The sequence below is a fragment of the Pieris rapae genome, chromosome 22 (genome assembly GCF_905147795.1).
Source record: "Pieris rapae chromosome 22, ilPieRapa1.1, whole genome shotgun sequence".
NCBI classification, from domain to species: domain Eukaryota; kingdom Metazoa; phylum Arthropoda; class Insecta; order Lepidoptera; family Pieridae; genus Pieris; species Pieris rapae.
The window spans coordinates 109,823-123,906 of NC_059530.1; the positions used below are offsets into that span (position 1 = coordinate 109,823).

A 14,084-nucleotide genomic window follows, 5' to 3' on the forward strand; every position below is an offset into this window, starting at 1 on the left:
TTTGTAACTTAAACCAATGGTTATTAAATGATGGTGAACTTGCTACTGGGGCTGTCTGTAGATTGTTAATGGCGCCCGGTTATCTAGGGCTGACACTAAAAGACACATGATTCATCACGCGATCTAAAAAATAGGCACAAATCGGAGGCCAAGACTCATAGTGTGACTTGGACTAACAGGCGCGTCACAATGTCAATAATTTCCTAAGATGTTTTTAAATTTAAGTAACACATTAATATGTTTATATTCCCGTTACACGGAACAATGATTTTTATAAAAACTTATAATTGGCAGCCCTCACTCAGCGCAGATTGTTTTGCGTCACCGATCACTTAGTGTAACTTTATACATAGACGTATAAACACACTGAAAAAGTAAGTGATTTAGTGATTACATGAGTTTAGTGAAGTGTTTCTGGTTATTACATTTTTATATTAGTGTAAAGGCAAGTGTTGTAGTACAGTATAATATTCAATGCTAGAATCAATTAAAATAGTCGTAAGTAATATTAGTTAGATACTTTAAAGTGTAATTGTTTTTATAAATAAATGTTTACAATTCGACAATTTATTTTACAAAACCAGCAATAAATTTTCTATTGTCATAATTATCATTAATATTCTCTGGTATAATTTTACTACATTTCAATTGTTAGGATATATTTTTATATTCAATAAAATTGGAAGTACTTTGATATTTTGTTTGACTTGGGTAATATTTTGGTTGACTGGGTAAATAAAAAAGACGCTTATAATTGTACATTTTAATGTTAAAGTTACGATTGTCTTTGAAAAAAAAATAAGCGCATAAATTCAGACAAATGTAAATTAATTAAGAGTTCAATGTCTTTAAATCGGTTAATATTGTGTCATAAAACGTCCGATTTAGTTACGAGTTAGATTAAGCACCTCCAAATAACGGCACATGATGTTCAAATCTAAGTCTAGAATCTGATTCTTTCATTGAAGATCATGCGAATATATAAAAACGACATTTATACACTTGTTGTATATTTAAAAAGATCTCTTGACCAGTTCGGTATATAAATTTCCGCTAATACGTCCTTCTAGATTCAATCTCGTTCAACCAGTTTTAAGTATTTCCATTTTACATTGATATGTAGATTAAATGTTTATTTTTTAGATAACAGGGGGCAACCGGGCAGAAAATCACATTAAGTTCGGCCACGCTCTTTTAAAGTTTTAAAATAAAATGCACCGATACCGGATTGAAACGCAGTTTATCAATTATTTAAGCTACATGGTTATTTTACAGTTCAGGTTGATAATATGGATAATACGGTTCCTATGCATGAAATATACGTAATCAAAGTTATTTTAAGGATATCATTGTTCTATAAACAAACGATGCTGTCTACTACTTTATATAGTAGAAACAGTCTCCGTAATTTGGTTATCTCGAATTCAATTAGGAACTGAGTAGGGCATAGCAACGTATCAATTCTGCGTTTTTGCCCAGAGCTGGTTGAATTTAATTTCAGTCGAAATCCGTAAAATTTCTGAAACGTACGAATCAACACAATTAATCGTAAAACTTTAATATACATAGCATTTTTTATTTATATAACCTAAGGTCATCCGTCCTCTACAATGACTTAAAATTTATGTATTAAAGTTTCCAATAGGTTTATTAATATAATATGTTATTAGTTAGTATAGATGCTATGTTAGTATGGCTCACATCCTTATATGAATTTACTTGTCTTTGAGTGTTTTATAACATTTTCGTATTTCCAGATATGTTTATACAACAATTATTTAATTATTGTTATTAAATAATTAAATGTTACATAATTTCTGTAACAAGTTATTAGATTCTACTAAACACATATCTTAAAGACGTATTACGTAATAATCAATTATTTTTTCTTCCCTGTCTATCGCTAATCAAGTGTGATGACTTTAATCACTATAATCTACTATCATGATGGTGATTTAATATAAATGAACACAACCTGATAGGAATTTTTAATTCAAGTGTAGTGTACGTATCAACCTACCAAGCAAAAAAACTTTTAAGCTTTAGATCACAAGAAGAGATTTATTTTTCTCATCGTTTAACAGTTGTTTAATAGAGAAGCTTTTGACTTTTCTATTATTACAATGATATATAATATTTTTACAAAACCTAACCTCTGCAAATAAGCTAGGCAGTTGTTGCAGATCACCAGCTGCCTAGCCTTATTACACCAGTAGGTATGTGGAACCAGCTCTGAAGTGTTTCCAATTCGAGTAAGGGTCAAGAAAATAGCCTCCCGCCCTGTTATATAAAAAACAATAATTCTCAAACGTTGTATTTTAGTACTTGCAAATAAAATGAGTGTTATCCTATGTGAAGCTTTGAGTTTAAATGCGCAGCATTCTTGTTATTATTTTTTATCACATTTATCACTTTAGGAGAACAATTCATAAATAGATTGTAATGACAAAACTTGTAACATATGTAATCCGGTTTGGCTACCGCAGTGTATAAAATAGATAGTTTTATTAGTCGTTACAGTACTGGCATAGATGTTTATATTAAAAAAATATAAATAAAACTATGGCCTCGCTTCAAACATCGTATTTTTCCATATTTTTGCATCTTAATAAGATGACCGCAGGATCGTTTTGAACTCTTTTTTTATTGTAATTTAAAACCATATCGTAAACAACATAAAAATAACTAAGTAATTGCTAAGTATGTTGTTTGTGTTGAAGCCGTATTAAGAGTTTAATAGATTGTAATATGCATATTATGAGGTACGACTTTTAAAAGGAAGAGATAATACAATAATTGTAATACAGTAATAGTTTAATACAGATTAAATATATATTTAGATAAAATATATTGTTTTATATTGAAAAACCAAGTACAGTATGAACCGTGGGTCTTTTGTATTAGTAATAATAGTTTAATGTCATCAATTATAAAACACAAGGCCATTACGACATAGCGCTTAGGAAATAATTGTTTTATAAGATAATTACTAGTTTGCACTGTTTTAATGATTTCAATTTAAATGATTATAATCTAACCAATATTTACTTAATATTTGTATAAGTTTGGTTAGGACGGGTTCCGTTTTATTGTGTCTGGTCAAGAGGGAAACACAGAGATCGTGTCTATGATTGTAATAGTTCACCATTCAAAACCGAAAAGAACCAAAAAGGAAGTACACTACTAATACTCCTGCCCTAACGAAACCTTCCCTTTTTTAGGTTCCCTAAGCATTATTAAGTCCCAGTCTTTCTGTTCGTGTTAATTTTGCAAAACATATACTTTTAATTTTTATGTAGACATAAGGCGTAATGAAAATGATATCTTGAATTCTCTAAACATAAGAATTTTACGACTTGATGTTGATTTTTTTTTGTAGGAACCGGTTTAAAATGTCAAAATGGTGCATTTTGGGTACACTTCACTGCTACTATTTGTATGTGTGACGCACATTACTTGTCAATATTATGGTAAGTCTCTCCCCAAATGACATTTAAAAAAAATGCTTGGAAAGACATGCAGGGCAGACTGTTGGACCTATCCACTATCGAGGAGAGAACTATCAACTGAAAAGCAAAAATATATTTCGTAATAATTATTTTTCGGTACAATACCATAAGAACAACCAGAAAGGCTTTCAACATCTTTCTTATATATTTCAGATATTTTTTCCGGCCTCCAGCCGTTCCTTCAGACGTCTAGGCCATATTATGACGTCACACAAAAGACTAGAAAAGCCACAAGCAAAGCCAGACTGAATTATGCCACAGAGTCGACCAGACATACTTCAGCTCCAATTCAATCTAGTCACATTAGCGCGAAACGGACACAAAGGCCAAAAAACCCAAAAGATGTTTCCAAAAATGATCAAGTACATTTCATAAACGACGGTTACAAGTAAGCAAAAATTAAAAATAGCTTTGTTAAAACTCTTTTTGCTTTTATTGCATTCTCGCTGTTTCATTAATTATTTTAAACTAAAGGGAAAAGGTCAAACACCACCCCAATGGCTATATTGTTTTGATATAATTGAAGAAAAATTAAGGGTTGGAGAAATTACCAATGGTGTATTGTAAATAAGAAGTTTCTGCGCGTATTTATGACACGACCTTAAACAAGTGTTTAAATCTCTTACAGTAATAGGTACTCAACACAGAATCCTTATGCGAATCGGCCCGGAGTCAAACCGGCCGTGGCTAATGGGCCGCCTATAACTAACAAGCCGCCGTCGACCGCGGCCTATGAGAGCCCAGAGCTAATACTTGGTCCCGATGTAACCTATATGAGTAGCACTGAAAGGAGAAGACATCTTGATTTAGCTGAAAAGAGTAAGAAGCTCATTCATTCTTGCAGTTTTGAGGTTGAGTTTGTATGTGTGGGTATCGCCATCACTCATCTTCAAAGACAAGTAAATCATCAGACAATTCCTACAGACAATACTTGTTTCGCCTAAAATCAAATAAAAACAAAAAAACGTTGGCCTTATGGCGTTCATCCGTTGACCGGACATCAAATGATCTTGATTAAAAAACCTGATATATAAAATTTCAGTGTGCGATAAATACAAGTCCCTAGACGTGAAGCAAGTTCAAGCGATACCCCTCGTACCGTCCCCACGCCCTATTAAAGTCAACGTCACGTCCTGCCTGCCCTCTAAAGTGCCTCTGGTGGTGGGAGGAGTGATCGTCAATATCAAGGACTTTCCACATATGACCCTGCTTGGATGGCCAAAGATACACGTAAGACTCTTATTTCTCTTGTTTGTGAGATTCCAATTGATGCTAAATGAGATGCGGCCTATTGGTTCTCCAATGTGTTCTCACTATGCCTTAGATGATGATTAAATAACTGAATAAATAATTGATTAATAAACTTCAGATATACCAAATCTTTAGATAAATTATTAAATAAGAAGTGTTATTACACCGTTTCTGAGTATCTGACTGATAGACTTAATTTATTTATGAAAGTTATGTATATTAATAATGTTAAGTGCATTCTCTTTTTCGCAATGTTAAGCCAAAACAATTAAACAATGTATATAGTAGGAATTGAAATGTATATTAGTGTATAGTAGTGGAGAACCTCCCACAACATTGCTGTTCCTAATCAAGGTCCTTATTACAATAAATTATAACGTGTCACGTGTAATATATTATATATTTACATAAGGAATGCAATAAATTATTAAATTTGAAGCATTTTAAACTGTCTTGCATGAGAGCAAGGCGTTGCACTGCTTTTTTGTTTTTACAAGAAGCGACGATCCAAATCGTGCAATGCAATACCTGGGGATGACAACAACAATGGCTAGATGAGCGCTATTTGAAAGGGGATGACGTGATCAGGTTGTGTAGTTCCATACAAGCATTCTTCGGAGTGCAATCTTTAAAAGACTGAAAGTCGGGCAACTGTACGGCGATGGTGAAGTTTTAGGAGATGAGATTCAACAAGTGAATTCTCGTCTAGAATTCGCTTAGCCTGCCTCTCAATAGCATCCAACGCTCCTAGTTGACATTTGGCAGCTCCGACCCCGGAATGACTGCACTACTCCATTCATGTAGATAAAGGTTAAGATGTTGTCCCGGAGTGAGTTCACCAACTAGTTTGCCTGGGCCTGAAAGTGAATAAAACGCCTAAAGCTGTGATCGGAAGACAGTTATGCCAAGCAAAACGACACGGTCAAACATTTTCATAAAAAAAGGAAGAGTGGACTGAATCCAAAACCACTCTATTTGTTTATTTTTACTTGCCTCTTAACCTTGCAGTAACAGTAAATTGTAAAATAAATAGAGCTATGAGATAAGAGAATTACTTGCATATTTTTTAATATATTGTAAAGTATGTTTTTGTGAGATCACCGCTAGGTAATGTCAAAATGTGTTTTTTTACTTTATTTATTTTGATTTATCACATCATCGGTTTCACTGGTCATCACGGAATGAATATACTAAATGCTTTATTAACTGACCTAACTCAGACTACGACATAAAATTATGAAATATGATTACAGTCTGCTGGGTATTCATGGAAGTGCGGGGGCAGCCTGCTCAGCGACAGATACGTCCTAACGGCGGCGCACTGCGCTTATCAGGACAAAGATAACAATGTTCAAACGTGAGTACTTCCTCTCGCTTTCGTTTACAGTTTAGTCTGTTTCAATCATCCTATTTATTAATATATTTTAGGTGTAAAAAAACTGCCCTCCAACTTTTATTTATTTATGTCGGAACGTTCTGACTTTTCTTCTTCGAAATTGATTCGAAAAAATTGAAGTGGGAACTAGTTTGATTTAAGAATATGACTAAATTATTTTCCAAAGGTTTTTGATACAAAATATTTAATTAAATTCATATAAATCTGTTACGACCTTTGACGAGCTTTACAGTTTACAGACGCGCCCCACTCATTTTTGGTGGAGCGAGGAGTTTGCTCCGGAGTGTCAGTTTCGAACAGTCGGCGGTTCATTGTAGTGTGCCTGTGTACTGATAACACTCAACATTGACGGAAGCTTGCACACATATACTATAAACGTTTAGAAGGAATAGTGGGGCGCGTCTTCGTGGGATGCATTATCTATACGTCAATACATGTACTTAAATCTCATACTATCATCATCATCAATGCCTACACAGCCCCTTGTGGTCCTTAGCGTCCTCTAGCATATTTCGCATTTCTATTTCGTGCTTATTGCGTTCAAATTTGAACCAATATTATTTAGAGGTCCTTGGAAACTCCACCTCATTAACGTAGCTTCTGTCTGCCGGGTTATACTATAAGATATTTATTTGAAGAAAACTAAATTCAAAGACTGCGAAAAAAGTGCGCATCTTTTACACCAAGGAACTTCACACACTTATGATGGAACCATTGTTTTCAGCGGTCCACCACATGCCGTCCAGCTTGGCTCTTCATATCTCAATGACCCGGGAGCATTAGTAGTCAAAGTGTTAGCGGCCATTCGACACCCGAACTACAAACTTCCCAAATCCTACTACGATATTGCACTCATCAAAATGGCTAAATCCGTTTCGTAAGTAAAGTAAATTAAAAATAACACTTGTTTAATTTTTTGAGGTGAAAAATACAAATTTCAAATAACGTTAAATAAATACCTTTATATTTATTTTGTTTCTATAAATTTTACTATAAGATAAAAAACAAATTAATTACGCAATGCCGATTTGCCAGATAGACCATCACTATAACCGCTTCAGTTTCAAACTGATACTGATTTTAAAGCTCCTGCTAGATTATAAATCTTTCTCTTAATGTCTTAATTGAAATATTTTACCGACATTGATAAATCGTTTTACTGTCGTCTCTCATTTTATTTAATGGTTGAAGGGCATCAGATGATTATTGTTTATCACCTCTCAAGCTATGTTTTATATTAAACTGTTTTTAGAAGCATACATCAAGATAAGTCTCTTAGAACCTTGCCAGCAAAACCAATGGTTTTATGTTTTAGGTTTTCTGAAGTTATAAGACCGGCTTGTCTGGGAACACCTCCATCCCCCGGAGAGCCTATTATTGCTTCTGGATGGGGCAAGACTGAATTTGGTAAGTTTATTATTTTTTTGTGTCATACCTTATAGAACGCTTTAGGCATTTACATGAAAATGACATAAATAAAATGATCTGATTGTTTTTTTTGTAAATATATCCAATACCATTTTTTTCATTTTAATAGAGCATGGCTGGTACTTCTATTAATAACAGTTGCAAGATATTATTAGGCTTACCTACGGAATAGCTTATTAAAATATCATTGTAATAAATAAGTCTGTAAATATATTGAATCAATATAATAATTTAATATTTTTCAGGCGGTGACCAATCCCTGGAACTCCGGAGTGTATCGATACCCGTGTGGGACATGCCCCAGTGTCGGGAGGTGTTGGGGACCTCTAGAAAGATACCCGAAGGCCCCTCCAGGGACACGCAGATATGTGCTGGAGAAATGGATGGGGGCAAGGATACTTGTCAGGTTAATTTATATACTATTAATGTTATTTTAAAATTGTAAAGACTTGAAGGAAATAATTTTTTAAGATAATTTTGCGGATAATATTTTCATTAACAATATTATTGGTATACATTCTTTATTCCAGATATTACCTAACAACTCTTTAGTATATCCCTCTCATTTTCGAGACGCTGTGCAATGTGACAGTTTATTGTGCTTTTTTAGTTTTACAGAGGTTTAATGAATAAGTTTAGAGTAAATACATACTTTAAAGTACAAATAATAGCATATTATAGGTTCAGCAACAATTTTCGTTGGCATTTGCAAACTATCATCTTTTTGGTACATTAACAACGAGTATTTTGAACCTGCATTTACCATCCATTTGAATCATCTAAATATGTTTTATAGGGCGACTCAGGTGGTCCAGCACAAATTCAAGATGGCTGCGTTTGGAGGGTGGTAGCCGTCACCTCACTGGGACGATCCTGCGGGGCGCCTCGCACTCCAGCCCTATACGCAATCGCAAATCCAGTATTTATCTCAGCTGTGGTATTCAGCGATCAAACAAATAAACGAACTGCCGTTAATTCACAAAATGTGAATCAAAATAATCAAGGCTCAACACGCATTACTAATAACAACGATAATAAACGAAGAGAAACACACGAAACTGGTAATTCAAGAAATCAAAATGATGGGAAGTTGTATTATGACGGTGATCAAAGTTTCGACAGCTATAATACGAGGACAGAAAGTATTAACCAGAATAGGAGAAAAAATAACCAAAATACAGATACATCTAATTATAATCAAAACACTCATAATGTTGATTCTGTCACTGATTATAATCAAAATTCCAGACACACATATGCAACCACCACAGTTAAATATATAAATTATGACAGTTATGACACAATGCATAAGAAAAATCAACAGAATTACTATCAGACAGACAAAAATTCAAACAAACAATATCAGGAAAATTATCCCCAAGACTCTTCGAATCAAAATAATAATGATTATCAGAATGATGATTCTTATACATATTCAAGAAATAATTACAATGATGGGAATAATAATAATGATAGAAATAATAATAATGACAGGAATAGTAATAATGACAGATACAGTAATAACGACAGAAATAGTAATAATTATAGAAATAGTCATAATGACTGGAATAACAATAATGATAGGAGTGTTTATAATATTAGAAATAATTATAGTAACAGAGATAATGAGCATAATAGCCAAAACGAAGGACGAGTTTGGTGGACGTGATTCTGTGCATTTATTAATAACATCTTTAGAACATAAAACTTAAAAAAAAATAATGTTTTTTAGAATCTTTAGACTGGTGGTTATATATACATAATGTAAAGTTATGTACCACAGCCAAGGATTTGTATTAGGTTAGTCTCGGCTTCAAAATTCATTGTGTAATAAATATTTCATTACAATGTTTTAATTTAAATTATGTCATATATAACTTTTGCAGTCACAGGTTCTGTGTTTTTGACTTTGTTTTTATTAGCGTGGGATATGTGTCATCTGCAGTTAAACGTTTTTGTGAAATGTATTTTTTAAACTTCAAATTGAAATAAATACTTTGTTTATTAATCTATTTATTCTAACTTTCCCATTTAACAAATTTTTCGTATGTTTTATATAAATTGCGCCAAAACTTTATTCTATCATGGAGCAATGTATCGTCCATCCTCATTACAGTATCTATAATGAGATACTTCCTTTGTTTAGTGGTCGGCACCCATTTTACTGGCAGCAAATTTGATGTTTTGGGCGTTGGGTCTCTGAAAATATACCTTTATTCATATATTTTCCTTCTAATTCAGTAAACGACTGGTGGCGGAAGGAAGTTTATGTTCTTCCTCCAACCTTAGGAATCTTCTTTGACCCGAGCACTGATTGGGCAGCCCGAATGCCGAGGCTGTAAATGCTGTATGTAAATCGGCATAACGACTTTTTTTACTTATTTTATGTCGATAGGTCGGTCGCTAAGACTTATCAGCAGTAACTTTACGGAACAAAATATGAAAGCTATATTTTACCCTTTAGTATATTTAACTATCTCTATTTAATTTATCATAAAATTAATAAAAGTATTATTGCCTTGCTATGGAGTTTGAGGCAGAGAGAGGTACTTTCGAAACGTACAGCGTTCGTAACGGCACCTTATTCAGTAATATTGTACTTTATGATTTTATTTGGAATTTGAAAGAAAGACCTCATAATTAACAATCGAACATGATAACAAGTCATCAGTAGCCGCGGTATTCATACAAATGAATATCCTATAGAATGACATATTAATTATATGTTTTTTTTTTTTTTTTATAGAACAGGGGGCAAACGGGCAGGAGGCTCACCTGATGTTGAGTGATACCGCCGCCCATGGACACCCTCAATGCCAGAGGGCTCGCGAGTGCGTTGCCGGCCTTTTAAGAATTGGTACGCTCTTTTCTTGAAGGACCCTAAGTCGAATTGGTTCGGAAATACTTCAGTTGGCAGCTGGTTCCACAGAGTGGTGGTGCGCGGCAAAAACTGCCTGGAAAAACGCGCAGTTGTGGAACGGCGGACGTCGAGGTGATACGGGTGGAATTTCGTATTCTGCCTCGACGTCCGATGATGAAACTCAGCTGCAGGTATTAATCCGAACAACTCCTCTGAACACTCTCCATGGTAAATGCGGTAGAAGATGCAGAGAGACCCCACATCTCTACGCAACGCCAAAGGATCAAGCCGCTTGGAGAGATTTTGGTCGTCAACGATTCGAACCGCTCTTCGTTGAATACGGTCAAGTGGAAGAAGCTGGTACTGGGGAGCACCCGCCCAAAGGTGGGAACAGTACTCCATGTGGGGCCGAATTTGCGCTTTATATAGTTGCAAGCGGTGGCCCGGAGTGAAGTACCGTCTCGCCCTGCTGAGCACACCGAGCTTTTTGGAGGCTAATTTTGCCTTTCCCTCCAAGTGACCGCGAAACTGAACGTCGTTCGATATGTCAACGCCAAGTATTCCAATGCTGGCTGTGGCTTTAAGGAGAGTGTTTTCGAAAAGAGGAGTAGCGACAAAGGGTGTTTTTTTAGCGGAAAACGCGCAAACTTGTGTCTTTTTGGGGTTAAATTGGACTAGGTTTAGTCTGCCCCAGTCAGAGACTCCACGTAGTAGGGTTTCTACTTCAGACACAAGTTTGTTCCGGTACTCATCGACATCTGCCCGAGAAATACTTGCCCGGCCAGTGTAAAGAGTGTCCCCAGTGCTGTCATCCGCATAGCAGTGAATGTTGCTAAGTTGCAACATATCATTGATATGCAGAAGAAACAGGGTCGGGGATAAAACACAGCCTTGTGGGACCCCAGCGTTCACGGGTTTAAGGTCGGAACATGCTCCGTCGATGACGACCTTGATGCTCCGATCGGCCAGAAAGCTGGAGATCCAATCGCATAATTTCTCGGGAAGCCCATAGGCTGGAAGCTTCGAGAGCAGTGCTCTGTGCCACATGTAATAATATCTGAATAAAGCTTTACAATTACCCATATTTCGCAAAATCGGTCCACATTTTTACCATTCTGTCAACCAAAAGTTGATCGCTATCGCTCGTCTTCTCCAAACATGTCATTTTAAATAAATATCCAAGATCGTCGCCATGCGTTGTTGCTTCCACAGATATGTTTCTCATCACCTTCATTAGATTTCTATTTCCAGAGTAAGAAAATACATATTGGTATATCTGTAAAAGTGAATATATATATACGGATATCAAAAATGTCATCCCACTGATAACGATTTAAAAATGTTCTTATCTTACCTTTTTGGCTCCACTACCCAAGTATTTATTAATGGTCCGATCCGTTGGATAGTTGAAATATAAATCGCTAAAGAACTTCAAAACATTTTCATATTCATCTTGACCCTCTTTTTCATGTATATCATAGTATCTTTTTATTCTATCAACAATATCATCATTGTGCTCAAAACCTATATTCAAATTAATTTTAACCACATCTTTACTATCGATAGCATTATAGGGTAAACAAATTTCTTTTGCATATTCCCTTTTAGTGTTTCCAATCAAAACAGTTTTATTACTTAAATCTAGCTTCATATTGACTGGATGTTCGTGTAGAAAGCCTTTGACTCCAGCGAAACGTTTTTCTATACATGGCCTGAAAACCAAGGACTTAGTTGCAGTAGCAACTGCTTGGACATCGACTTTGGCCAAAAACTTTATAGCATCATTTAATGTAGTTGCTTCATAGCCTAATGTCTTGGCTATTTTGATGGGTTTCTTTGTATCTGCCTCGCCAATGCCTCCTGGTACAAATGCTGATCCGCTTTGCAAGATAAATTGGTTGAATAAATGAGGATTGGCATAGACATGAAACTCAGTACTCATGGCACCGGAGCTGTGTCCCAAAATTGTAATTCTATTAGAATTTCCACCGAAATTCTCTATATTTTCCTTTATCCACTGCAATGCTAATGTTTGGTCCTTCAGACCCTGATTACCAGGTATTTCGGGCGTATCTAAACAAAGAAAACCATAGGCACCAGATCTATAGTTGAATGTTACCACGATAACATTGTTTTGTACGAAAAATTCTGGTATGTATACAGCATAACTTCCAATTCGACCAGCATGGCCGAATCTGTATTGGCCGCCATAGATGAACACGATCACGGGAAGTCTCTTTCCTTTACGAGGCGCATATATATGTAAATTTAGACATTGAAGTGTACCCACAGGCACTTTTAGTGCCTCTTCCACATGCGGACATAGCTTGGTGTTGTCGCTGGCATCGAAAATTTCCTTCCATCTAGGATAGGGCGAGGAAGTCTGTAAAAAAACAAATATTTATCAATATTTTTACGAATGAAAGTCAAACGCCTTGATACTTTCTGTTTCGTATTTTATATACATTTAACAGTTAATATGCTCTCGCTATGCATTGTGAACAGGGATTCCCTTGCACTCAGCACAGTTTATCTATGATAAAATTTTATAGTTTTACATTGATACGAGTGCAGCGTAGGTTTAGCAGGTGAATAACTTACTGTGAAAGGGTTATCCTCTCTTACTTTTGCATAAGGTATGCCCAAGTACAAGTCATACCCTTCTTCTGATCTCAATCCCCGAATCCATCCATTTTTGGTGAGCACCATTGGTCGTGACCATTCATTGTAAATAATCTATAAAAAATCTTTTACACAGTTGAGATATTAATGAAAATGTTCGATAAATAAATATATTACCTGTGTATAGTACGCGATTAGTGTAATAATTATTAAATTCCACAGAGTATTAGACATGGTTTCATGGTGTAGTTACATACATTATTGACATAATAATGAAATATTTTATTGCAATTTCGTGTCATGCGATCAATATTAAGTAGGTTCAAATAGTAATACTGTAATAGAATTATTTTAATTTTAAATAGATTCTTTTTAACATTTGAAACAGCATTCTTTCTACATTCTTATATATTTCCCTAAATCCGATTTTTCTGACACTTAATGTGACGTAGATTATCAGAAAATATGTACACGGCATGCATTGATATAAATATTATCACGCTTACAGTGGAAGAAAAATATAGCATATTTTGAAGTTAATTACTTCATGAATATTTGATATATATTACACCCGTTGTATGTATGACGTTTGGACTGCTGTTTGTAGTTGGGCATTTTATAAATGATCTTATTAATGATGACGAAGTACAAACACAGAAAACAGAGGCAAAGTTGGCTGTTGAGATTTCACTTTCATATTGATCAACTGTGAGCTAAATAAATGTAAACTTTCTTTTGAGAAACTTTATTTTTGTGTTAGGGTACATCTGTAAGGCTAAGGGATCCGTTCGGTTATTAGTTATGTAGGTTTTAATAACTTATTGAGTTATCTAGTGTAGCCTGCTAATATATACCTACACCACATATACAATACAGATATCCTAACATTTATGACACATAAACTTAAACACATATCTCTGTACTTTAAGTTTTTCGTTAGAATAGATTAATTTTCACTGTGAAGATGAAAATTTGCACTGTGAAGATTAAACATTACATGTACAGTTTATAGTTTTGA

At 34.8% G+C, this 14,084-nt stretch overlaps 2 protein-coding genes across 6 annotated transcripts; one reads left to right on the plus strand and one right to left on the minus strand.

The window, feature by feature from the left end:
- Positions 1-334: 334 nt before the first annotated feature.
- Positions 335-9,592, plus strand: LOC111001791. Of its 3 annotated transcripts, none has more exons than XM_022271815.2 (10): positions 335-374; positions 3,380-3,470; positions 3,663-3,897; positions 4,138-4,328; positions 4,552-4,739; positions 6,014-6,117; positions 6,881-7,033; positions 7,472-7,563; positions 7,830-7,990; positions 8,381-9,592. In XM_022271815.2, the coding sequence occupies exons 2-10, from the start codon at positions 3,401-3,403 to the stop codon at positions 9,251-9,253; spliced, it is 2,067 nt and encodes a 688-aa protein (XP_022127507.2). In that variant the 5' UTR covers positions 335-374; positions 3,380-3,400; the 3' UTR covers positions 9,254-9,592. The 3 variants fall into 3 exon arrangements, with proteins under 3 accessions (XP_022127507.2, XP_022127506.2, XP_022127503.2); XM_022271814.2 differs by having other exon boundaries at positions 338-498; XM_022271811.2 differs by having other exon boundaries at positions 338-445.
- On the minus strand, positions 9,569-13,322 carry LOC111001782 (juvenile hormone esterase-like). 3 transcript variants are annotated; one of them, XM_045633194.1, is made up of 5 exons: positions 13,244-13,322; positions 13,046-13,180; positions 11,799-12,827; positions 11,524-11,720; positions 9,569-9,783 (listed from the first exon to the last, which is right to left on the minus strand). In XM_045633194.1, the coding sequence occupies exons 1-5, from the start codon at positions 13,298-13,300 to the stop codon at positions 9,603-9,605; spliced, it is 1,599 nt and encodes a 532-aa protein (XP_045489150.1). In that variant the 5' UTR covers positions 13,301-13,322; the 3' UTR covers positions 9,569-9,602. The 3 variants fall into 3 exon arrangements, with proteins under 3 accessions (XP_045489150.1, XP_045489151.1, XP_022127480.2); XM_045633195.1 differs by having other exon boundaries at positions 13,046-13,191; positions 13,244-13,302; XM_022271788.2 differs by having other exon boundaries at positions 9,586-9,783; positions 11,556-11,720.
- Positions 13,323-14,084: the final 762 nt, after the last annotated feature.

Bases quoted from the DNA above. Each gene is read 5' to 3' on its own strand.
- LOC111001791 (XM_022271815.2), top strand. From the start codon at position 3,401: ATGGTGCATTTTGGGTACACTTCACTGCTACTATTTGTATGTGTGACG. The intron at 3,898-4,137 runs GTAAGCAAAAAT...AATCTCTTACAG, and splicing joins TTCATAAACGACGGTTACAA to TAATAGGTACTCAACACAGA. The intron at 7,564-7,829 runs GTAAGTTTATTA...AATATTTTTCAG, and splicing joins ATGGGGCAAGACTGAATTTG to GCGGTGACCAATCCCTGGAA.
- LOC111001782 (XM_045633194.1), bottom strand. From the start codon at position 13,300: ATGTCTAATACTCTGTGGAATTTAATAATTATTACACTAATCGCGTAC. The intron at 13,181-13,243 runs GTAATATATTTA...GATTTTTTATAG, and splicing joins TAATCGCGTACTATACACAG to ATTATTTACAATGAATGGTC. The intron at 9,784-11,523 runs GTAATTGTAAAG...GTATATTTTCAG, and splicing joins ACCGATTTTGCGAAATATGG to AGACCCAACGCCCAAAACAT.